The following is a 25,149-nucleotide window of genomic DNA, read 5'->3' on the forward strand; positions in this document are numbered from 1 at the left end:
TACCCAAATATCAAGTCACGCTAGAAAGGAGATCTTACTTGAAGACCCTAAACATTGGTAACTGGTTAAGAAATGAAAATAAGGGTCAAGTTCTCTTGCTTTTGGCGAAAAGGTTGATTAATATTAATATCCCAAAACAAAAACTCCCTAATTCTCTTTTATATTGAAAGTTTAGGCTGCTCATTGCTCTAAGAAATTCTATTCTCTACTCTTGCTGCCAAGCTAACTTTCCACACTCCATCCTAACACAGCAAGTTTCTTTGAAAATAGATGACAAGGATCAAAACTTTGTAATGGAACAGCAGAGAACGGAAAAAAAAAAAAAATTTTTTTTTTTTAAATTTCTAGTTCCTACAACAATTTCTTCATTAAGAAATACTAGATGATTTCTAAGGACCCTGCCAATTTCACAATATATCACAATGATATTCTGTAATAATTAAAATTGTTATAACAAGACCAGAGAAATGTGATTAACAAAAAAAATTAATCCACTTAACATTTTTTATTATTCATTGCATTGTGTTAGTAACATTGACAAATGTGTTCAAACACCCCAAATGACACTTTTCCAGATCTATTTTTGTGACATGCAAGTAAACTATATATATATATATATATATATATATATATATACACACACACATATACGATATATATACACATACATATATATAGTTGCTATATATATATACACACAATATATATATACACACACACTGTGTATATATATATATACACTATGTATATATACACATACTATATGTATATATACACACACACACACACATGAATGTATCTATGTTATGTATATACTGGTAGTCTTCAAACAGCAATCCAATATTACACATATCAGAAAGTAAGTTGTACTAAAAGAAAACAAAACTTTAGTTTCTCTTTAAGTCTGTAATTCCAAATAACTATGACTTAAGCAATGCTAAATATATTTTTAGGTCCTTACAAGGTTACATGACCTTTAGCTCTTTTTTAAAAAAGACTTTTAGATCAGATTTGAGTTCAGCAAAATTGAGAGGAAAGTAGCTTCCCATATATGATCCTGCTGCCACACATTATAAACACTATGTAAATTATGTTTTAACTTTATGGGTACATTTTTAAGCAAACAATTTATTATGGGAAATTTCAAGTGTAAGTGAAAGGAGAAAGTAATACAGTCTACCCCATATATCTGTTACCCAGTTATTCATAACCACTCATGCACCTTCTTTAAGCCCATACACTTGCTATCGCTCACTAGATTATATTGAATTACAGAAAGTATTAGCAATACTTCAACATGACCAAATAGCTAATTATTTTCAAAACTCCCTCAGTTGTCTCCAGCATGTTTTGACATAGTGCTTTAATTCATCTACATCTAACCAAGATCCACGCACTATATTTGGTTGATATAATTCTTATAAGTTCTTAATCTTAATCTATATTTTTGATCTCCTCTTTCATTTTTTTCTCAGTTAGTTATTTGAAGAAACTAGGTTATTGGCCATGTAGATTTTACTCATATGTCTAGATTTTTCTGATTGATTGCATTTTCTTGGAGTCATTTAACATGTTTTTCTCTGTCAGTATTTTATATAATATGGTAGCTAGATACAGGAACTTTGTGTAATTTTTTTAAAGATTATTTCATTGGTGATATTAAGTAATTCCATGATGAAGCATATATTCTGGTTCTCTCTCTTCATGATTTTAGAAGCTAATGATGATCATTGCCTAGATCCATTATCACATTAGGGGTTCACAAAAGGGTAATTTTGTAATTTCATCATTTGTATTTGATTAGCTAGATAAGACAGAGAGAAATTTTCCCTCATTATTTAGTTACTCTGAAATACACTTCATACATGAAGGATAATCTTTTCTTTTATTTGCAGTTTTCATAATATAAATATTATTTTCTAAGGATGACCACTGAATTTTCTTTCTTCCTAATAATATTATGAACTCATGAATATTGATATATTAAATGTGGCTGAATTTAGTTCAGATTTTATTCTTACTGATATTAAAATTGTCCCATCTTTGCATATAATCTACCCCAATAAGAGTATTTTCAACATGGTCCTTGCGCATTTTTGGCATGACCCCAGTAGTCTCTGAGAGTTGACTTGTTTATTTTATGACACAGTGTGAATTTTGAGAAATCTGAGTAAGAATGACATTGATTGCAAATGTCACTAACATTGTTATTTTCATTGTCCCTTGATATATGTATTTATATGTACCAACGTTATTAATAACCATGTGATTATTTTAAAAAGTTAAGATTTAGTTTGTTATTGTTTTTGTCTTTTGAACAAAGTACTGTTTCTTAAAATCATTCAACATAAGTCCTCACTCTAACCCACCAACTCAATATGGAATTAGGATCATTATTTCATCTGTATTTGGAATTTTCAAGAGTTGTTTTTATTTAATTATGTTTATAAATATATAAAACTACATGGTTTTAAAGTTAAATCTGTACAAAGTATATTCAGAAAAAGTATTTTCATTACTCTCTTTGTTTATTTCTCTATGAAGAAAAATATGTATTTGCTTGTATTAAAAACATGCATATGTAAATAATTTCCATCCTTAGGTAAATGATAGTCAAGCATGTACATCTTTTCCCACTTGCCTTTTCTATCTACACTATAAATTGAGATTATTCCACTGTAGTATAAAGTGATATATCTCAATTTTTTAGCAGCACACACTTTTAGTGTAGGATTTAGCATATATTAGTCTTTAAGTCCCCCCTTGATGAACACTGGTGTTTACTTTTTTTTTTAAAGATTTATTGATTTATTTATTGATTGATTGATTGATACATACAATCTGGGTACAGTCAGAAGCGCGGGAGGGTGAGAGAATTCACCAGAGCCAGAGCAGGGAGCAGAGAAGGCAGCAGGACCAAAGTACACTGCTGAAGGGAGCAGCGGGTGGCAGGAGAGATCTGTGCGCCATGTGGGACCCTCCTCAGGAGGCCGGGGAGCAGCCGGGGATTGAACCGGTGCTGCAGAGGCTGTGGGCAGCTTCGCAAACCAGCGCTCAACTGATGCGCCACAGGGGAGGCCCCTGGTGTTTACTTTTTGATAACATAAGTTTTATAATGAATGTGGGTATGTAAATCAATTATATAAAGACATATCTCTATGATAGACATCTAGAAATAGATTTTTGGGGTCAATTCAAAAGGAAAATATACATGCAATTTTGCTAGATATTGACAAACTACCCCCCACATGTATTGTGCCACTTTACAAACATATCTAATAGCGCAAGTAAGATTATATGCATTTACACAAAGTGTAGCTAAAGACTACATATGATCTAATGTCATCAGAAACAGAATTATTTCAAAGATGATCTGCATTTGATAGCAATTTGTTTATGTCATAGCTCTGTCTTGATGGGAGCTTCTGTCACAGATAATATTTGCTAAATCTAACAATATTATACGATGTAAGATTATCGATATTCAAACACATACTCATTTTTGCAGAACTACTGTTTTCATTAGAAACAGCAAGAATAGAAATTAAAATTTTGTTCACCATCTATACCTCACAGTGAACATAATAAACCATCTTAGAAAGTTACTTTCAGACTAGAGAATAGTGAAAATATTTTAAAATGTCCTTTAAAATACTTAGATTTGCTTCTTAATGGTGTCTTAGAATGGATTGATAGTATATTCCTCTGGCTTAAAGTTGTTGAGTGACTGGTTATGAGTTGACTGACAAAACCCAAAGTAATAGCCCTGAAGGCTTCTTAAACCACTAATCCTAAATCTGCTTTTCTTTATTGATATAATTAGGGGAGAATTAATTTTAAAAGGTGGTAATTATTGATTACTTAATGGCAGATGATAGTATAGAGAAATGCTGAAGTGAGCCATTCTGTGCCCTCCTGGGCATCATGACCCATTATCCAGTGGTGGAAATCATGCTGTAACCCTCATTAACATTTAATAGGCAGGAGACTGGCTGGATATAGGCTACAAAATTGACCTAAGCTAAGGCTCCAGTAGGCCTCAAGAAAGTTTCAAGCATATAAAAGAGTAATAGATTTCCCTGTGCTCCAAAAGTTTTTAATCAGGACAACGATAAACTCAATTCCCTCTTGTGATGTTAGGACAATGATATCCTAGTGGAAACACCCACTAGGCAAGCTGACATAATTAATGCTCTGGGAAGTCACTCTAGTTTAGTAAGCATGAAAAGACAGTATTTTCCAGTGCAGTTCTCAATTTCAACCCTTCTCTTTCTCTCCTCCTGCCACAAGCTGAAAGGACTTGTTCAGCCTGGGTGGCAAGACAGCAAAGGTGTTAATTGTGTCTAACACAGCCATCATCGGGTTTGGGCGATATTCTGTATCACTCTGTCTATCAAGCTAACCCCTTGTCACATGTCAGGATCTTTTTTATTTCAGTTCATTTAAAAAGGAAACAAGTAGTTTTAAAGATAGCTGGTGGGGAGACATGAGTATGAGTGCTTCTAAGGACTAAGAATCTTAGAAGCTAACTTGAACTAAAATAGGTTGTGACTTTTGACAGGACATACAAGGTTTTATAGGTTACTGACTCCCACATTATTTTTTTCAAATTACCATCAACTTATTTTGAAAATACTGTAAGTTTTAAATGAGGTATTTCTTAATAAAGAACATATTTTGGGGACTTATGGATGCATAAAGAGTATAATTCAGATATTCGCCAATACAAACAATGTATAAATTTAAATAGAGGAAATATCAATTTTTTGACTCAATGACTCTAAGGAATTTTTAAAAATATATTTAGGAGAATCATTTATTTTGTAGCATATCAGGAATTATTTATAATTACTTGCCTGGAATGAATTACATACGAATAAAAGTTTAGCTTAGTAAGCAAAATGTATCCAAGGGAACAAGTCTTCTATTAACATACTGAGTTTTTTCCTCAAAACCAGTGAATGAAATTGACCTAGAGGTCTAATTTTAATTTCATGTTAATACGGAAAAATTCTGTTTTACTCCCAACATTAAACTGTGCATGACTAAATGCTGCTTTCAGTTTATTAATAGGTTTATGTATATGCCTCCCTTTCTGACATTCAACATAGAGTTTCATATGATCAAGTTTTAACAATAGAGAAATGCGTTTTTGTTCATATTTGTTTTTTAAGAAATATGATCTTTATAAAGCATAATAGTGAATCTACTCACATGCTTTTTTATAGTGGATCTACTCACATGTTTGTTTATTGCTTTTTTTCATGTTGGTACTTTTTATTGGTTGGTTGATTGGTTAGTAACGCATGCCATTCCCACATGGAAGTAAGTTTGTAGTTACCTCATTCCAAGAAGGTTCAGTTTAGAATTCACAGATACTTCAGTTGCTTTTCCTAAGATTAAATTTTAAATATCTTAAGATTTCGTCAAGGTGCTTAACACTATAACATAAAACATACAAAGACATACTATCCACTGTAAAGATTATGATGTTAATAATATTTATATATTCAGTGCCTCTAGATATTCCAGAAAGGAGAGCTTTTTTAAGCCTATATTGGTAAGAAACTGATGCTTATTTTTTTTTAAAGATTTATTTATTTATTTATACTAGCACTGGGTACAGTCACAAGAGCGGGAGGGTAAGAGAATTCACCAGAGCCAGAGCGGGGAACAGAACAGGCAGACTGACAAAATACACTGCTGAGGGGAGCAGCGGGCATGGCAGGAGAGGTCTGTCACGCCATGTGGGAACCTCGCCGGTGGCCAGGGATCTAACGGGCACTGCAGAGGCTGCGGACAGCTTCGCAACCCAGCGCTCAACCGCTGCGCCACCAGGGGAGGCCCAGAAACTGATGCTTATTGAGCCATTATCTGTTTAGCAGTTTGATCAGTGAAAGTCACAAATCCTAAATTTTCTTTCCTTTTCTTATTTTATAGCGCAGCAGCAGTTTTGGGAATTTTGATCGTTTTCGGAATACACCCATATCAAAACCAGATGATTCATCTGAGGTTTGTATTTTATTCCATTGCTATAAACGTTATGCAAAAACATTTGAAGAAATTATGAAAGCAATATTACTTTTGCAAAACACATTAGGATAAATAGGTTTTCAAAATCATAGCCTTGCATATAGTTTTATAGTAAATAATTATTTAGTATCTAGTAATATGCTGGACATGAAGAATAAAAAGTTATTTAAGTAACCTACCAGATATGTAGGATGGCAGAACATGAAATTTTAAGAAAATATTTATCATTTGAAGTAACGCAGACAACGCCAAATTTTCTGGGCATATCCACCATAAAACAATATATACATGCCAAATTTTATGTAAGTTGTTATTCCTTTAATTTAGGAAATATTAAGGCTTAATTGTAAGTTTGGTAAGGGGAATATACCATTGCTCATTTGTACTTTCACACTTCACCTTCTGCATTTAAATATCTCATTGAAGATTTTTACATACGCTTTTGCAAACATTGAACACTTCAAATGTAGCTTAAGTTTCCAATAAAATTAAGATTGTATAACTATAACAACTACTACTATTATTACTACTACATTTAACTGAGCACTTTGCATATAGTAAACACAATGCTAAACAATTTGCCCACCTGCAATGTTGAACTATTAGTATTCCTATTTTTCCACTAAATAGATTTCATTTAGTAGAATTATTTCTAAATTATAGTTGGTAGACGACAAAGACAGAATTCAACATCTTGCCTGATCACAAAGTTTGCCATTCTATTATGGTATGTCATAAACCAAATGTGCAAATAATTAGGTAAAGATCTAATAACTAATAAAACAGTAGAGAGAAGGAATATATTGATAAAATTGAAAATTCATGTTTATCATTGAATCTGATTCAGCAACCCCATACATTGTTTGTTTTAGACCCTATGCACTCTTTACTCACTCTAATTATTGTATCTTTTTCAGTTTTATAAGGAATTAGTTCCTTGATTGTATCTACTTTCTCAAAATGTTTTTCAGTTCAGATTCATACATGAATCTTAATATAATCTCCTTTTATCTATATATTTATATACAAGGTTATGAATAAACTTGTATATAGCTATGTGATTGATCTAGCTACATTTACAGAATTATAAATATGTATATATGTATATAAATTGAAAAGCCCTATAAAATTCAAATTTCAGTTAGCATAATCACATATACTTATATTCTACTGTCATTTAGATTATAATTCTAGAATTAACCTATAAAAATAGATCAGGCTCATTCTGATTTTTTTTTAAAGATTTATTTATTTACTTATACAAGCACTGGATACAGTCAGAAGTGCGGGATGGTGAGAGAATTCACCAAAGCCAGAGCGGGGAACAGAACAGGCAGACTGACAAAATACACTGCTGAGGGGAGCAGCGGGCATGGCAGGAGAGGTCTGTCACGCCATGTGGGAACCTTGCCGGTGGCCGGGGATCGAACTGGCGCTGCAGAGGCCTCAGGCAGCTTTGCAGCCCAGCACACAACCGCTGCACCATACATTCTGATTTATTGATTAGTAATAATGGCCTAGTAAAAATTAGTGAATCTGATAAAGTAGTCCACACATATTTCAGTAATCCAGTATTCATTCATTAAACAAATATTTCTTCCGACCTACTCTGAAGATTTCCTTAGAGACTCAAAGTACTATTGCAATAGCATGAAAATCCTCACTTCATAAAGCCAAGAATCTAGGAAGGAAGACATATCTTCAAAAAGCAACAAGATAACAAAAATGCTCACAAGTAAATATCTAAATAAAATGTGATTCAGGCTACAAAAGAAAATAAAATAGAAAAAACTAAAATTAATATATGCTGAGAGTTTATTTCAAACTTCAATAAAGAGTAATAGAAAAACCTAAACTTAAAGATGTTTGTGGTACCTTTTTTGATGCTTAAGCAATGGTAAGTTAGTACAGGTAGTAATAAAATATGTTCTTATTTATTTTAGTTTGTAAGTTTATAAAGAAGATCAGGGAAATTTCAGTACAGAATAGAGGGAAGAAAACGGTTAATGATGAATTTTAAAGTTTTTCCAGGTTATATTTTGTTCAGGACTTTTGAATTAAGTAAGGAGTCTTTGCTCTATCACCTTGAATGCAGAAATTAATAAAAGTGCAATGAGAGCTTAAATTGACTATCCATTCAAATTCATCATAGGCAATTTGGGATAAGATATGAAACAAAACATACTATGGGTTAATAATGTTGTTAACTATGTGATTAAACCATCATACTTAAATGCTTAAGTCCACTAAAGAGAGTTTCCCATGATTCTTTACATTTAGGAAATGACTGACTACCCATCCATCAGGAATGGTGGGCAATGCTAAATTGGGCAAACTTCAAAGGACCTTTCTTAAAAATCTGAGATATAAGGGTATAACCCAAATATGACCTCCATGAAAGAAAAATTACTCCAAATTTCCACATGAAAATTTTTGTTTATTCAAAAAATATCGAGGGTCAGTTATAAAAGTATTCTGGACAAAATAAATAACAGATAAAGTCTCCAGACTCCAGGCGTATACATCATCGTGGGGGATGCAGGCTATACCAATAAAACAGACAAATATATTGAAGAATAAATCAGGGTAAATCATAGGGAGTATGAACAAGTGTGGGCTACTTTTTTTAAGATTTATTTATTTATTTATACAAGAACTGGGGTACAGGGCCTCCCCAGTGGCGCAGTGGTTGAGCGCTGGGTTGTGAAGCTGCCCGCAGCCTCTGCACCACCGGTTTGATCCCCGGCCGCCTGGCAAGGGTCCCACATGGCGCGCAGACCTCTCCTGCCGCCCGCTGCTCCCCTCAGCAGTGTACTTCGGTCCTTTTGCCTGTTCTCCCCGCTCTGGCTCTGGTGAATTCTCTCGCCCTCCCACGCCTCTGACTGTACCCAGTGCTTGTATAAATAAATAAATAAATCTTTAAAAAAAAATATATCCATGGTCTCATTTTCTCAATGCCCATGCAGCATTACAGTGAAATATCTCTCATCTAATTCAATACAATCACACATCATGCCTAGTATGTAAATCTGTGTTGAACATTTAAAAACCAGGAAGGACAAAGTGGTTCATCTATATTGTTATTAAAAGTAGCTAAAATTCTATTAAGAAGTTCAGACATGAAGCTCACATTCTACAAAATCATGGGTCTTACTTTCTGAGTTTGTAACACAGGTAACTTGCCTGGGAGGACTTTAAAAATATGTATTATATGCAGATTTCTCGATATTTTGGAAGTTATACAGAATGTTTAGGAAGTCTACAAATGTGGTATGTTCTCTCTAACAATGGTTTCAGATTAAAGTTTCTCATGGTTTTATTACTTTGTCTTTTATAAATAATTCCGACTAGGTATATGAAGGGGATCCCATAAGCGAAAATGGAGAACAAAATAAAGCTTCAAATAATGCACGTTTAGGTAAAAAAGTAAGAGCCATCTCATGGACAATGAAGAAAAAAGTTGGTAAAAAGTACATCAAAGCCCTTTCTGAGGAAAAGGTAAGGTGCTCAATTAATCACTTGCATTCCTGATAGGTTGACATTGTGTAAAATTCTTAATATTCTCATTGAGGTTTTTCTTTCTCCATATTGCAATGTGAAATAGATGCATACAAGTTCACCAAAAGCGTAACACTTTAACAGATAACTAGGAGTATAATTATTAGATCGTATGTAGATTTTTTAATACTTTGAGAAATCTCTATACTATTTTCCACAGGGGCTGAAATGATCATCATTCCCACCAACAGTGTTCAAAGGGCTCCTTCCCCGCCACCTCACCCCCCCCACCCCACCACCCCCCCACCCCCCCCCATGCTCACTAACACTTGTTTCTGGTCTCACAGGTGTGAGGCATTCTCTCACTGTGGTTTTCATTTGCATTTCTGTAGTGACAAGTGATGGTTAACAATTTTTCATGTGCCTGTTGGTCATCTGTGTGTCTTCTTAGGAGAATCGCCTAGTCAGCTCTTCATCATTCTCAGTGGTGTAAAAATGAATGCTTTTTCACAAAGATCTGATACAAGCAAAGGATGTCCACTCTCATCACACTATTTAACATAATAGTCACACTATTTAACATAATAATGTAAGTGCTAGCTAGAGCTAGGTAAGATTAAAAAAATAAAAGAGTCCAAATTGGGAAAGAAGTAAAGGTATTATTATTTGCAGATGACAGGATAATACACATAGAAATTCCTAATGACTTCTCAATGAAACTAACTGAAATAATAAATCAGTTCAACACAGTGACAGGTTATAAAACCAATACACACAAAATCAGTTGCCCTCCTATATGCATACAGTGAAGTAGAAGAGGAAGAAATCCTGTTCACAATGGCAATGGCACCAAAAAGAATTAAATACCCAGAAGTAAGCAAAACAAGGGAGGTTAAAGACCTATTCAACAAAAACTGTAAACCACTGCTAAAAAAAAAAAAAAAAAAAGGAAGACGACACAAGGAAATGGAAAGATGTATTTCCTGCTCATGGTTTGGAACAATTAAAGTTAAGTTAAAATAGTCAATGTACCCATAGCAAAACACAGATTCAGTGCAATCCCCATCTAAGTGTCAGTGGTAGTCTTCAAAGAAATAGAATATTACTGAAATTTACATGGATCCACAAAAGGTCCGAATAGCCAAGCAATTCTGACTAAAAAGAGGAGTGGTAGTATCACACTCCCACACTTCAAATTCTACTATAATCAAGCAATATGGTACTGAAACAAAAACAGATATACAGGACCTCCCTGGTGGTACAAGGGTGACGTCTCAACACTATGAAGCAATTCGCAGCCGCACTAGCACCAGTTCCATCCCCAGCCAGGGAGGTGACCCACAAGGTGTAGCAGATTTCTCCTGTTTCTGTGGCTGCTCCCCTCAGCAGTGTATTTCCAGTAGATCTGCCTATTCTGCTCCCACTCTGTCTCTGGTGAATCCTCTCACCCCCCACACCTCCGTCCTGCACCCCAGCTCTTGTATGCATAAATAAATCAATCTTTAAAAAAAAACAGACACACAGACCAATGAAATAGAATTGAGAGCCCAGAAATAAACCCACACCTATATGAACGGTTAATCCACAAAAAAAGAGTCAAGAGTATACATTGGAAAAAGAAAAATCTCTTCAATACATAGAGAAAACTTTCACCAGCCACATGCAAAATATAGACTACTATCTCACATAATATAAAAATATTGATAATAACTCAAAATGGATTGAAAAATGGATGGACAACTTGAACCATAATATACACATAAGAAAACATAGGCGTAACATTTTATGGCATAGGTTTCAGTGATGGAGGCTGTTCCATCTATCAATAAATCAACCTTCCCCCCAAATTTAACCCCAGTAGCTAAAACTCTCACATCACCCAGTTTTATTTCCTGTATAGCATTTATTATTCTCTGAAATTATCTTGTTCATTTTGTTTACATATACCCTCCCAAACACCACACACATACACACACACACACACACACACACACACACAGCCTAACACCCTAAAAAGGATCTCAGTTCTCAAAACAGGGCCAAGTACTAAGAATTTGTTCTATAAACTTGGGCTGAATGACTGAATTAAAAAAAGAAAAAGCAAAGAACCAAGCTTATTGTTATTCATATATATACATACACATGTGTATGTGTGTGTATATATATTCTAAAGTTTATCAATGCTTAGAAATGGTCAAAAATAAGGAATATTGAATTAAGTTTGATAAATAATCAGAAATTCATAGATTTTGTCCAAACTATCTAAATATGGAAAACATTTGAGATGTTTTCAAGCAGATGTAATTTGTTTTGAAATTGTCTGTCTTTTCTAATTTTATGCAAGATTTGCTTTTCACTTGACTAGGTGGCAAGCGCGGTATGAGATTTGTAAAGCTTCTTAGATAAGCTTTGCTTTAGAATTGCAAAGTGTGCATCTTTTATTCATATCTAGTGATCTGGTAGGGTGCAAATAACTGACATGAAACAACTATGCAGGGTTTAAAGTTGTAACATCAGATCTCAAAGATTAGTAGCAGTGGTAAATACATGATAAAAGAGGAAATGAAAAAATAAAAAAAACTTTAACAGATAAAGCATAGATGTCAATAAATCTAACATTTCTGATTAAATAGTCTGGATATGATATTCATCCTAATTTACAAGAATGAACTATTACCATTTCAGTTGAATTCCATAATGTGGGGTGTTTTATCTAAAGAATTATTCCAAGTACACTATAAAATGTTTTGCTAGAATTGAGCTAAAGATTAATGACTCATATTTTACACTGATGTATCCCTAAGTATTTTATTACTAAAATATGTCTAGTTTATTAAATCTATGCACACAGTGAACATCTCCATGCAAATCTGGTCTCTGCACTTAACTTTTAATATGTTTTTCTGAAGGATGAGGAAGATGGAGAGAATGCCCTCCCATATCGGAACAGTGACCCCATGATTGGAACCCACGCAGAGAAGATGTCCCTCACAGCCAGTGACTCCATGGATAGTCTCTACAGTGGGCAGAGCTCATCAAGTAAGGCCGCAGAATAAGGGACAAAATCCTAGACTGGAGGTCCAGGTTAATTAAAAACAAAAGATTTGTTGCTCTGGGTCTTCTTTAGCAAATTTGCAACTCCATGAAAGAAATAATGAAAATGTAGAATGTGTTGAATCCACAGAGTTGCTATCGTTTAAAATGATACATACTATATTTGAAAGGATTATGTATTATTTTGAAACTTTTACCTCTGCTCCGCAGAGCTCTTGGGGATATGCCTGAGAAAGGTTATGCAGAGTGATTAGATCTTCATTCCTAAAATAAAGTTGTATGGAGAGGAGAACCAGCATTATCAGAGTTACAATTTTTTAAATGATTTGAAGTTTCCAGACGGACATAATCCTAATCTCCGTTTCTTATTCTCTCCCTTCCTCTCTCACTCCCTCCCTCCTTTCTCTTCCCCTCTTTTTTTCCTTCACTCTCCTGCCCTTTCTTACTTTTCCCTTCCTTCCCTTTTTTCCCTAGAGTGTTCTGAAGAGAGCAAGGCACTTGCATCAATTCTGACATTTACCTTTAGGTCTCCATCTGTTATTAGTAATTAACGAGTGAAGTAGTAAAGTAGCATGCAAGTAGGAATATAGTAGGTGACTATTAGGTAACAAAAAGGAACCAACATAGAATGAGGATTTTCTAAAAACATTTATATTTTTCTATAAAGGAAGCCCCTCAGGATTTAGTCTCATAGCCTATCCTACCACAGTATTTAGAAGAAACTACTGATAGTTCACTGTCAGTGTGCCTTATCACTTCTGTATTTATACTTAGCTATCCCTCTAGTTTTTTTTCAGGACTTTTAAATGTTTGTTGTTGTCGTTGTTTTGCAAAGTTTACTTTCCATTTCTTATTAAATCAACTTCTTTGGTTACTTGAAGATAGAGTACAAAGACCAGATGTTTCAAATATCCTGAATTTAATTCCTATTTTCCTATTGGCTATGGAAGTTATTTTTGTGGGAAAAAAAAATCTAATGCAGAAACATGTGAAGGATATATTTTTACATGTGTGAAATTTGGATTTCATTAGTATTCATTTCTGCTGGAAGTTTTAAAATTCTAAATCATGATGCTGAATGTGAGAAGGATTGTATTAACTAGAACATACCATTAAAAGCCAGGGCCTCAGGTGGTCATGGAAGGGAGAGTAAGAGAAGATGGTAGGCCATTTAGCTATTATTAGATACAACCTAATTTCTGTGATTAGAAGAAACTCACCTTTCTTTTATAGCAGTTCATATGCAATATGGAGTATCTCTAAAGATCTTTACTTAATTTCCATAATTATTTGAATGAATGGTAGAGAAGCCAGTGCTGTTCCCTCAGCAAACAGAACACTGTAAGCCCATGATGAAAGAGAAAGTGAAATGACAAGGAGAGCAGTGGGGAGCGTTACCTCCACTGGGAACGATTCTTGTCCCCAGACAGCAACAAAAATGGAATCTCTTTCCTCTTTTTCCCTAGAGATTTGAAATCAGAAAAGTGAGGACCATAGAACAAAGACTTGGCACAATTTAAAAAGCCTAGTTTAGAAGAGTTTTGAACTAGTTGGGAGTTCAGACGCTGGAATTCACTTCCTCCTTCCCATATACATTCACAACAAGCAAAAGTGCTACCTTTTATGCACAGATGTGTTACCTCAAAGTGGCTTTTGGTACACAATAGAAGGCTTGGGGAGCATTTTTGCTACATTGTGATAAGATGAAAGGACTCTTGTAGTCTCAGCTTTGACTATTGTGATCAATAGATACAATAATCAAACAGTTGCTATGGGTTTCTGTCATTGTCTACATGTACACAATTACCCAGCTTGTGCAGTGTGTGTGTGTTGGGGGGAAACGGGGCATTGCTAAGTTTATACTGTCTGCCTCTTTGGCAGGTGTCCAATGCTCAGTGCACTGCACTACAGGATCAGATAATGGAGACCTGAGTCTGAGTTTGTGGCTAAGGAAAGAGTGGTCAGATTGGCAAGAGAAAGGTCAGAAATAACTCAGAGGATGAGGCTCAGGGTTTGACTGGTAGACAGAAACAGGATCAGTCACTTGAAAGCCCCTCAGGAGGCTGGCATCTGATGTGTCAACATTTCCGCTGCTTAGTTGTATCCAGACAATGGTTCAGAATGTTAGGAACCTTTGATGAAAACTGTTAACCTCTACTTTGCTCTCATCAGGTGGAATAACAAGCTGTTCAGATGGTACAAGTAACAGGGACAGCTTTCGACTCGATGAAGATAGCCCCTATACCGGACCATTCTGTGGCCGGGCCAGAGTGCACACTGATTTCACCCCAAGCCCCTATGATACTGACTCCCTCAAGATCAAGGTGCGTCACATCATATCTGCATTTTGTGTGGTTTATCAATGCTATATATATGATCTTTTTCAGTAAGTATAAGCAGTGGGAACTGGGAACTGAGTATGTTCTTCCCAATAATAGGTCTGGGGACTGGATTATAGTGTGAGGTCGTAGAGGGGATCAGTCTGTTGAGACAACTAGCAGAAACTGCTGCAAGATAAGTAATTCGTCTGTCTGCCTGTTCTGTTCCCCGCTCTATCTCTGGTGAATCCTTCACCCTCTCGCGCATCTGGCCTGTATGCATCTGGCCTGTACCCTGGTTCTTGTATGAATAAAAATAAATCTTAAAAAAAAAGGTAATACAGAGGAGACTGATACATAAAACATCTACATTTATCTGAAAATCAAAAGCCTCACGGATCTCTGGAGGTGATGAGGTATGCATGATACTTGGAGTAAAAATAACGAAGCCGAAGAGGAGGGGAGATGAAGATAGTAAGCAAGAGCCAAGCAGAGCAAAGGATTTGGGAACCAGACTTGTCCTGACAACTTCAGTACTTAAGATAGTTGCCATAAGTTACCAACCAGACATCTTTCTGCAGTAATGTTCCCTCCTGAAATCCCTCTTCTGTATTAATTTTCCATGCCACAATACAAATTGCTACAAAATCAGGGGCTTCCAAGTACGCCAATGTATAATTATCTTACAGTTCAACCAGGTTTCTACTGAAGGTCTCACTAGGTTAAAATCAAGGTGTCATTCAGGCCTATGAGGTCCTCCAAGGCTAAGGGTCCTTTATCAATTTCACTGGCTGTGGTAGAATTTAGTGCCTGGTGGCTGAAGTCCTATTTTCTTGCTGGATATAAACAGGTGGCCGTTCACTGATGCTTGAGATCCAGTTTGTTCCTTCAAGGCTTCCAAGACAAAAGTTCACTCATGCTTCAATTCTTTATTTTTGATAGCTCCTATGTGACCAAGTCAGAAACACCCAGATAGTCTCCCTTTTATTACAGCAACAACTAATTGGGGACATTAATTATATCTGCGTGGTCCCTTCTGTCATACAACATAAGATAATCACAAGTGTGAAATCTATCATTTTTCATATTCTTGCTTACACCTAAGGTGAGAACCTGGTTAGAATAGTACAAATAAAACCAGGGGAAAAAAAGAATAGTACAAATAAAAGATTTAGTGCTAAATATTTTATAGATAGTATATTATTCCTGTTGGTACCACAAAGAGCTATAGCTAAAAGGGCATAAATTATCATTTTTCTATAATGTCAACAGCAACCAGTGTTAATAAAAATTATTATGTCATAAAGTACTGATATTATTTAATATTCAAGGTACTCAAGTCTTCTATTTATCCCTTCAAATCAGAGTAGGCTCAGCTGGAGGTTGAGGAAAACATTCTTCCTCACAGCCAGCTCCTTACTCATTTCTATGAAATAATCTGGTCTAAGTTCAAGTCTTTGGGGAAGACTGCTTGAAGACAATTAACTGTTATGGGAAGAGGGAAGTATAAAAAAACAACACATCTTTACTCTCCTACCCATACTGCCATGCCCAGGCACTATCACTGGAGCTGCCTCAGGAAATGTTTTTGGAACTCTTCAGGACACAGTAAGAATCCCACCATTACCACTAAGGATTAAATACTATTGTTCCTATCAAGGGTCTTATGCAAAATGAAAGTGGATCTTGCAAAATGACCAGTGGGTTTTCTTGGATTATATACTTTTATAATTAAAGGATAGTCGAAAGGATGCCACAGATTGCTACCATATTTTAAAATTTCCCTTTGAGTGTCTGGGGATTTTCTAAGTCTGTTTTGTTGATTCCATCTAGCCTAAGTTTTGATTCCCTGTAGTTAAAGGAAGTAAGAACTAGATAAACAACTCACTGGCTAAGACAAGCTGATCACAAATAATATGATCTTTTAGTCATATAGAATTCTATTATTAGAGATACCATTTGTGTTTCCCATGGAAAAATATATATTCACAAAGCAGCAGATAAAATTATTTTTAGTATGAGATTAATGCTTTGTTTGTTTGCATGTAGATCCCTAAAAACAGTAAAAATACTAGAATCTGTAATGTCCTCTTTGGAGTATAAAGCTGTAAGTAGCAATGGAGTAACTATGACTCTTAAACATACCATAATTGCACAGAAATCAATTTTCTTTACAAAAGAAATACCCCTGTAGGATTTTCCCTTCTTTCCACAAGTGGAAACTTTTAGCTAACAATTCTCAGGTATGAATTAAGAAAAAAACAACTGGTTTGTCCATCATACTGGTTTCAATCATAGTTCAATCCAGACTTTGTTGTGGACCTCAACTTAAGTTTTATATCCTCTAGAATAAAAATTAAGTATCATAATTTATACTTAGTGCAAACATATCTACGTTACATATTTAATGTGTATATTTTACTATTTTAGATGGATGCAGTAGTTTAAATGGGTTTGTTTTATACTATAGGTGGATTTTGCAGATGAACTGGAGCAGGGATAAAGGCACAAAATTCTCTTTCTTTCCCTTCCTCGTTTTGATACCCCTCCAGAACTGATGGCTTGAGCTTTGCTACATATATATTGGTCTGACAAAATGAATGAAAAGGATATTATAGAGTTAGAGTAATATTATAGATTTAGAGTAATAATGACACCTCACATATGTATGTTAAGATGTGTGCCACAGACACAAATGTGTTTTGTAAATTACAATGTATCCCACAAGGACAAGCTGACGAGTTAATTATGATCCCAAAAACATAAACATGTCATCAAATGCATGTAGGAACTTTTCTTCAAGCAAATTATTAATTATTACTATCAAATACTTCCTTGAACTCTTAAATTTCCTCTTAGATTGATTTCTGTTATTTCTGAACCCCTTTAGTATAATCCCATCATTCTAATGGTATAATCCCATTTTTCTAATTTTCTGATTCCATTTTCTTTACCAGTTGTTACAGCATCAGTTTTCTCAGAAATCTGATTTATCTATTTCTTTGTCCTTAGAAAGGAGACATCATAGACATTATATGCAAAACACCAATGGGCATGTGGACTGGAATGTTGAACAATAAGGTGGGAAACTTCAAATTTATATATGTGGATGTCATCTCAGAAGAGGAAGCAGCCCCCAAGAAAATAAAGACAAAAGGAAGGAATGAAAAGGAAAAACCCAAGACTCTGCAGGAGTTCCTGGAGAGGATTCACCTTCAGGTTAGCAAGACTGTGGCCTGTTTGATTTTGGTGGCCTGCATATGGAATAGTTGAGGAAAGTAGAGCAGTGTTTAGATAATGTTGTTTAAAAAACACACAACTTGGGCCTCCCTGGTGGCACAAGAAGTTAAGATGCAACCTATGAAGCAGTCCGCAGCAACTGTAGCACAAGTTCTATCCCCAGCCAGGGAGCTACCCACATGGTGCAGGAGACCTCTCCTGTCTCACCCGCTGCTCCCTCAGCAGTGTATTTTGTCAGTCTGCCTGTTCTGTTCCCCACTCTGTCTCTGGTGAATCCTCTCACCCCCCTTCCACACCTCTGGCCTGTACCCCAGTTCTTGTATGCATAAATAAATAAATCTTTAAAAACACACACACAACTTACATAGAAGGAAAATCTTTTTTCCAAGAACAGCTCTTATTTCTCCTTTATTTCTTTCATTATGCAAGAATAAGTCATGATATAACATCTCTTGGACTAAGCTCTAATGGTACTTAAATGGTGCAGTAGAGATTAATGTTGAGAAAGTGCAGTGACAAATGAAAAATACATAGGAGACTAAAGGGCCCAGAGAAAACATGTAAATGAGAATAATAAAGAGAGTGTGAATAATAAAGGTAAAGAGTAAAAGATAGAGAATCAAAAGGAAAAATTGTATTTTCTACAGAGGAAGTCAAGAGAAGATAACTAAATATAACAGTTTAAAAGTAATTTGTTAGAAAACACTAATCATTAAGCCCCCATAATGTTGTGTTAAGGAAACCATGTTGCCTATATTTATAATACAGTTATTTTCTTGTTATATTAGTGAAACTTTTTATGAAATATCTACCTTGTTATATGGAATATACATTCTATATACTCACCATCACTCAATTTACTGTTTGGAATCTATTTCTAAAATTAACAGCCACAGCAGCGCTTTGATAGTTTTCAATAATTCATCAAGGCAAAAGACAATTAAACTTTCCTTAATTGTTTTTCCTGAATGATGCAGTTATATTCCTGTCTGGAGACACACTATCAAGGCCCTCCCATTTTACTTTTGGTGCCCCGCAAATGGGGTAGTCCTTGGAGGAAGTGTAAGTTTGAATACTGCCTTTGTTACTTGTTTGCTACCTGTGAGAAAATCAGGAATTAAGGAAGTGAAATAACTTACTCAAGAATGCTTAGTTAAATGTTGACATGAAGATGGGAACTTTGGTTTTCTATGTTTTAATTCAGTACTCCTTCTAGGATATATTTTTTTTAAATAAATGCTATTCTCTCTTTTTTTAAAGGGCTGGAATAATTCTTCCTGCTTACTTAAAACTTTTATACTTTCTCTTATTCAACACGTTAAATATTTAAAATAATTATATTGAAATTATAATTAAGTAAAATGGAAATCTTTTAGAAAGTCGAAATCATTCAACTTCATTTTGCATTTTTATTCTGCTAGAACAAAGGTTACATAAAAATATATAGACAAAGTCTGAAGCCTATGAATTTTAAATTAATATATATTAAAGGAAATGATAGACAAAATATCATGTTGATAAAAGGAAACAATTCTTTCAGTGCTTTTATACTTAACAAAAGCTTTTAATTAAACAGAAAGTCCAGAATTCCTTAGGTTAATTATATAATGCTTTTCAACCAAAATGCTATCTACTTTTTTGGTTAGAGTTGTCTTTTTCAAATTAATCTCTTACCTACCCCAAGAAGTAAATGAGGGTAGATGCTTTGCAATCAAGCAAACAAGATGAGATTCAAAAATATTACTATAATTATACTACTAGAGACATTTTATTGATACATTTAAGGACATGCTAGTTTTGTCAATTTAGCTATCTGAGAAGTGAAAATGTGCCAAAAAGGATGAATAATCAAGTTATTAAATTGATCCCTAATTTACCATTGTATAACTTAAAGTAATTATTTCTTTCTTACATTTGTCCTTCCAGAAGGTCAGAATTATACAACACATCCTTTTAAATAAGTCCTAAAGTTCACATGTGAAAAACTAGTAGCAGTAAACTAAAGTGAAGTAAAGGCACTGTGGGCACTTTTGGTTTTCATATGCATTACCACTTTCTTTAAATCTAAAGAAAGCTAAAAATAAATTATTTGAATCTAGTAACTTATATTATACATATTTTTTCTCCTCCACAGGAATATACTTCAACACTTTTGCTAAATGGTTATGAGAGCCTAGAAGATTTAAAAGATATAAAAGAGAGTCATCTCATTGAATTAAACATTAAAAACCCAGAAGACAGGATGAGGTTACTATCAGCTGCTGAAAATCTCCTTGATGAAGAAAGTAAGTAGTGTGTGCACATACTCTTCCTGACTAATAATCACAGATTCGTGTGATTATTAAACAGTAAAGTTATTAAAAACAAAGCCTCAGTTTTACTTACTGAGACTCATAATAAATTATTACTTCCTTTGGAAACAACAACTAGCTATAGATTTGACCTTTTTTCCTTACTGTACTCAGAAAATGAAAGGACTTTTCTGGTAACTCATTTAGATTCTACAGAGCTATTAATTTACACACAAGTGGATGCCTGCAATCCCAAAGACTGAGGGAGTTAGAGACAAATATTTAGTGACAGCATGAGTCATTAGTGAGAAATGTCATATGCGACTTCTGTAGAATAACACAGAGCATGGCTCTGAGCTAATGAGCCTTTGCACCACACAGAAAATTTATTTCATTACCATATAGGCACATCTTGTACGTGTTTATAGTATTCTCTCAAAATGTTATAATAGCTTGCAAAAATATTCAACATTCACTTTCATTATCTGAGATAGTTCTCTGTCTTTGTAAGTATGAACTGCAGATGGAGTAATACACGCAGATTCACTTATGGCAGGATACTGGCTATGCCAACTGGGTTTGTAAAGATAGAATCGTTTTTGTTTTTACAATTGCCCAATATGAACACTCATCTTACTAAATCTGGTCAGGCTTCCAAAAACTAGGTTCAGGGCATGCAAAACTCTGCAAGGAGTATTTTATGTGGTTAGGATAAAAAGGGAGGAATATCTAATTTTAAAAATGGGAAAGAACTTAGATGATCTAATCCAACCTTCTTTTTCAAAAGTAATATTAATCACTAACACATTTTTTAAACATGCTCTCAGAATAAAACTTTGATCCAAGGTCTTTACATTTATTATCTTCTTTAGTGCTCTCCACAAATCTGAGTTAGGTGGTACTGTCCCCACTTTAATAATGACAAACTGAGACAATAACTTGTCCAAGCTCATGTATCCTGGAAATTGGTGAGCAAGGGCCAGTGTTCGTGATGCTAACACTACACGTAACAGCCCAGATGGAGAGAAAAGACACTGATGGTATTTAGGAGGAAGGTCTCCTGACTGTCCCTTCATGGACTGCCTTATATGCAATCCCACAAAATGGACAGAGTTACAAAGCACATGTTTATCATACACTGTCCTTTTATGCAGTAGGAATTAATTTACTTTTATAAAAGTTGCACCTCACTTTATTCTTACTTACTGTCTTGATTTTGCATAGATCTTCATTCTTTTCAAAGAACTGTCATGTGCATAACTAAACTGGTACCTGCATAGCTAAGTTCATTTAGGCCAAGTGTTTATATGCATTCTTTGAAACTGCAGAGATTAAGAGATGTAAAAAAAGGGAGAGAGTAATACAGAGGCAGACAAAGTTCAAACTAGCCAATTTACTTAACTGTACCAGCCAAAACAAAACTGATCAGTATACACTAATGCAGAAATTTCTTTCATTTTAATGAGACAATTTCTTTCACAGCTTAACATTTCAAAACAGGGCTACTCACTAGCAATATTGGGCTAAGTATTAGATTCTATAAATTTCTTGTAACTTATAATGTTCAGTATCATAGTCAATACTCTCCAAAATAATTTAACACTAAAGTAGATAGAAGAAGAGTGAGATTGATTTTTTCTGAATACTTGCAATTTACTGTTCTGTATAATACCATTATGTACGTATTTTGCCCATTTTACAGATGAAGATATTTCAGAGAAGAATTTCAAACAAGTCGAACTGTTAGATAAGTCACAAAACTGGGTTCTAAATCAAAGACAGTCTGTTACAAAAGTTTCTTCCACACATGCAAACTGATAAATATAAAAAGAGCAATTTGAAAATTGAAGTTTTTCTACTGCTTTATCAGTTTCCTTAAAAGTGTCGGTTCAGTTTTCCATTGCAGAAGGTGGAAGCTAATATTTAAGTGAGAACAAAAATCTTGTAATATCATGACTCCCTGCATTGCAATAGGGTATGTGAATAGAAGGAAATCTCAGTAAATAGGTTTTCAGTTATAAAGCAGAGCTCAGCATGGACAGAGGAAAGATCTGTCCATCACCTAAGGTGTCGACCACTTAAGATAGCCACTTAATTTCTTTTCACCTCCCTCATCATCCATCACTTATGTTAACACAACAGCGATTCACAAACAATATCATATTAGAGTTAGATGCAATTTTAAAAATCATCTGAACAAATTCTTCCAGTCTTCCTTTGCAAGTTGGGGAACCTAAAACTAGAATAGCTAAGTGACTTTCTAAAGGTCACATATCTAGAACTCAGTCTCCAAAATCTGTTAGAAGCACATTCTACTGTACCCCGGCTTCTGTAAACAAAATACTATCTCCAAAGTATGATGTGGCTTCCAATGTTTGATATAAAAAGTAAAGTGTAAATCCCCAATTATTTCCCTTCATGAAACTTCAGAAAACAATACTTGAAGGTCACTAGAAGTTGATCATCTAATAATAGCTGGTAAAATGTACAAACATACACACACCAAGCCAAATTATGGAAGATGAAAAATGGAAAAAATACAGATTCAACCAGTGTTTGTTATCAACACACAACCCAGAGATTTTTCTTATTTTAATCTTACAGTCTAAAGTAGTATTAGAATATACATGTCAAAAAGATGCATATTGCATGTTAGGCTTTTCTGACTGAAAGCTATTTATCTTATATGAAACTGCTTTGCTCAAGAAATAAAGAAGAATGACTTCTATTTGTTGATAAGATGGTGAGTTCTGATGATTCGGCACCATGCTGCTGCATGCTTATATTTATCTATTCTCTACTCTGTGAATCATATCTTCTACAACCCATGCTAAAGATTAAATGCACAACCTTCATGTACCCTGAATGATAAAGACCTGGAATATCTGGTTATAGAAAACGGAGACATTATTAAAAACAAATAGATGTTACATTTTAGGTTAAAAATAGTTAGCCCTGTGTGTGTGTATGTGGTCAATGAAAATTGACCAGGATTTTAGGTATGCATTTTATTTTAATAAACTTTGATGCATCTTTTTGACATGTATATTTTAATATCAGTTTGGAGAATGTAAATAATTTAGAACTGCATTGTTTCTTTGGTTAGGAATTTGGAAGTCTGGCTTTGCTAGTAAGTCAAAATGGGCACCCGTCTGGAGGACAAGAATTAAAGCTGAAATAACGGCCAAAAGACTCGAAGCCCCAAATTAGCCTTTAATAATTCTAGAGGGAGCAAGAAGATGGGGAATGAAACAGAAACAAAAACAGAAATCTATGAATTAGGGCAAACAATTTTGCTTTTTCTCTTAGGCTAAGATAGATAGAATTGTACCACTCTGACCCTGAAAACATAACTGGATTAAACTTTCTAGGTCACTGCTTGAAAAGAGGTAAAGACACCTCTCCGACAAAATGACAGAAGGGATGGCAAGTGGCATTAGAGCTGACCACAGGATTACCTCTGGAGGAGGAGGGTGACTTTGGGGACCTGCAATCCCAGAAAGACCAGTACAGAGATAATCTGAATTTGTCCCTGTGTTGCAATAGAACTCAGTAGAATTAGGTCATTGGCTCCCTCAACTGGGAATCTAGATGAGGTTAGAAGGAAAGAAAAATTGGAGTGAGACTTGGCTCTTGAAGGAGCAAAACTGCAAAATCTGTTTATTTTGTGCACATTCGAATTTCTTTATTTATCATCTGAATTTAAAACTGGTTTGTTACTTCAAGTAAGTATACCCAGCAATAAGAAAGAGACTAGAAAAACGTGTGTGCGTGTGTGTGTGTGTGTGTGTACACGCGCCATAAATACAACCTTGAAGACCCCTTTACCTTGCTGAGAAATGCCTCTTAAGAGTTAACTCCTGTTTATATTAAATATTTTGTCTTTATCCGCACTTATAACATTTTCCCCACATTTAGAATTGCATCTTAAAATTGCACCCATTAGAATGTATACTATTGCCCTTGGAGAAAATGGAAATACCTTATTTTCCCAGTAACACAGGGATAATTAAATTTTAAATTTAAAAAAAATTAGTAAATGAATAAGCAAACTGTGCTAGAATCTGCATATAATATTTTTAAGTACCTGCCACCTTTGGTTGCAGTGCTCAAAGAGAAGGAAGTGGGAAAGAGAACTGTGTGCCAGGCTGTCTGCACCAGCTGTGGTCACAGCAACCCTCATTGCTCAACTATCCCCAGTTGTGCCTTCCTGCCTGCCTACCTGCCCAAAACGATGCAGGGCAAATGGCAAGGCCCAGCCAGGAGTCTGGAACACGAGCTGCCAGCAGGCGAGATTTGTAGTTATGCCAAGCAGCAGTCCAGCAGTTGGCCTGACAGTGTGCCAGAGTTGCCTGGTGCCCTCACCCCTAACATGCATTCCTGGTGTTTCCAATCCACTTGCCATATGATTTGAATTGAGATTCAAGAAATGTGCAGCTCTTTAGAAAAGATAACCTAACCATCCATATATATAGAACAGAAACAGCACAGACATTTTACTTTTATGTATTTATAAATACATTAAAATATGTATTTCTAATCATTGCTATTTTATGCAATTTAATTTTTGCAATTTAATTTTTTCAGATTTTTTGTTTTACACTAAAATTTCATTTTTTAAATGTCATAGATAATTCCAACAAAAAATAAAATGAAATATATTTTACTCTTCTACTAGAGAACATTTCCTAGAGAAGAGAGTTCAGAGACTTTTC

General features: G+C 34.7%; 1 protein-coding gene across 1 annotated transcript in view; it reads left to right on the top strand.

Moving 5' to 3' along the window:
- SAMSN1 (SAM domain, SH3 domain and nuclear localization signals 1) overlaps positions 1–25,149 on the top strand; it is a 122,923-nt gene that overhangs the window by 91,159 nt on the left and 6,615 nt on the right. Inside the window, 6 exon segments of the mRNA XM_054700352.1 lie at positions 5,941–6,012; positions 9,385–9,531; positions 12,441–12,570; positions 14,758–14,909; positions 17,916–18,122; positions 20,278–20,428. Of these exon segments, the coding sequence (XP_054556327.1) occupies positions 5,941–6,012; positions 9,385–9,531; positions 12,441–12,570; positions 14,758–14,909; positions 17,916–18,122; positions 20,278–20,428 (859 nt within the window).

This window comes from Talpa occidentalis, unplaced genomic scaffold (genome assembly GCF_014898055.3).
Source record: "Talpa occidentalis isolate TD23 unplaced genomic scaffold, MPIMG_talOcc4v2.1 talOcc4.4, whole genome shotgun sequence".
In the NCBI taxonomy this organism is placed as follows: domain Eukaryota; kingdom Metazoa; phylum Chordata; class Mammalia; order Eulipotyphla; family Talpidae; genus Talpa; species Talpa occidentalis.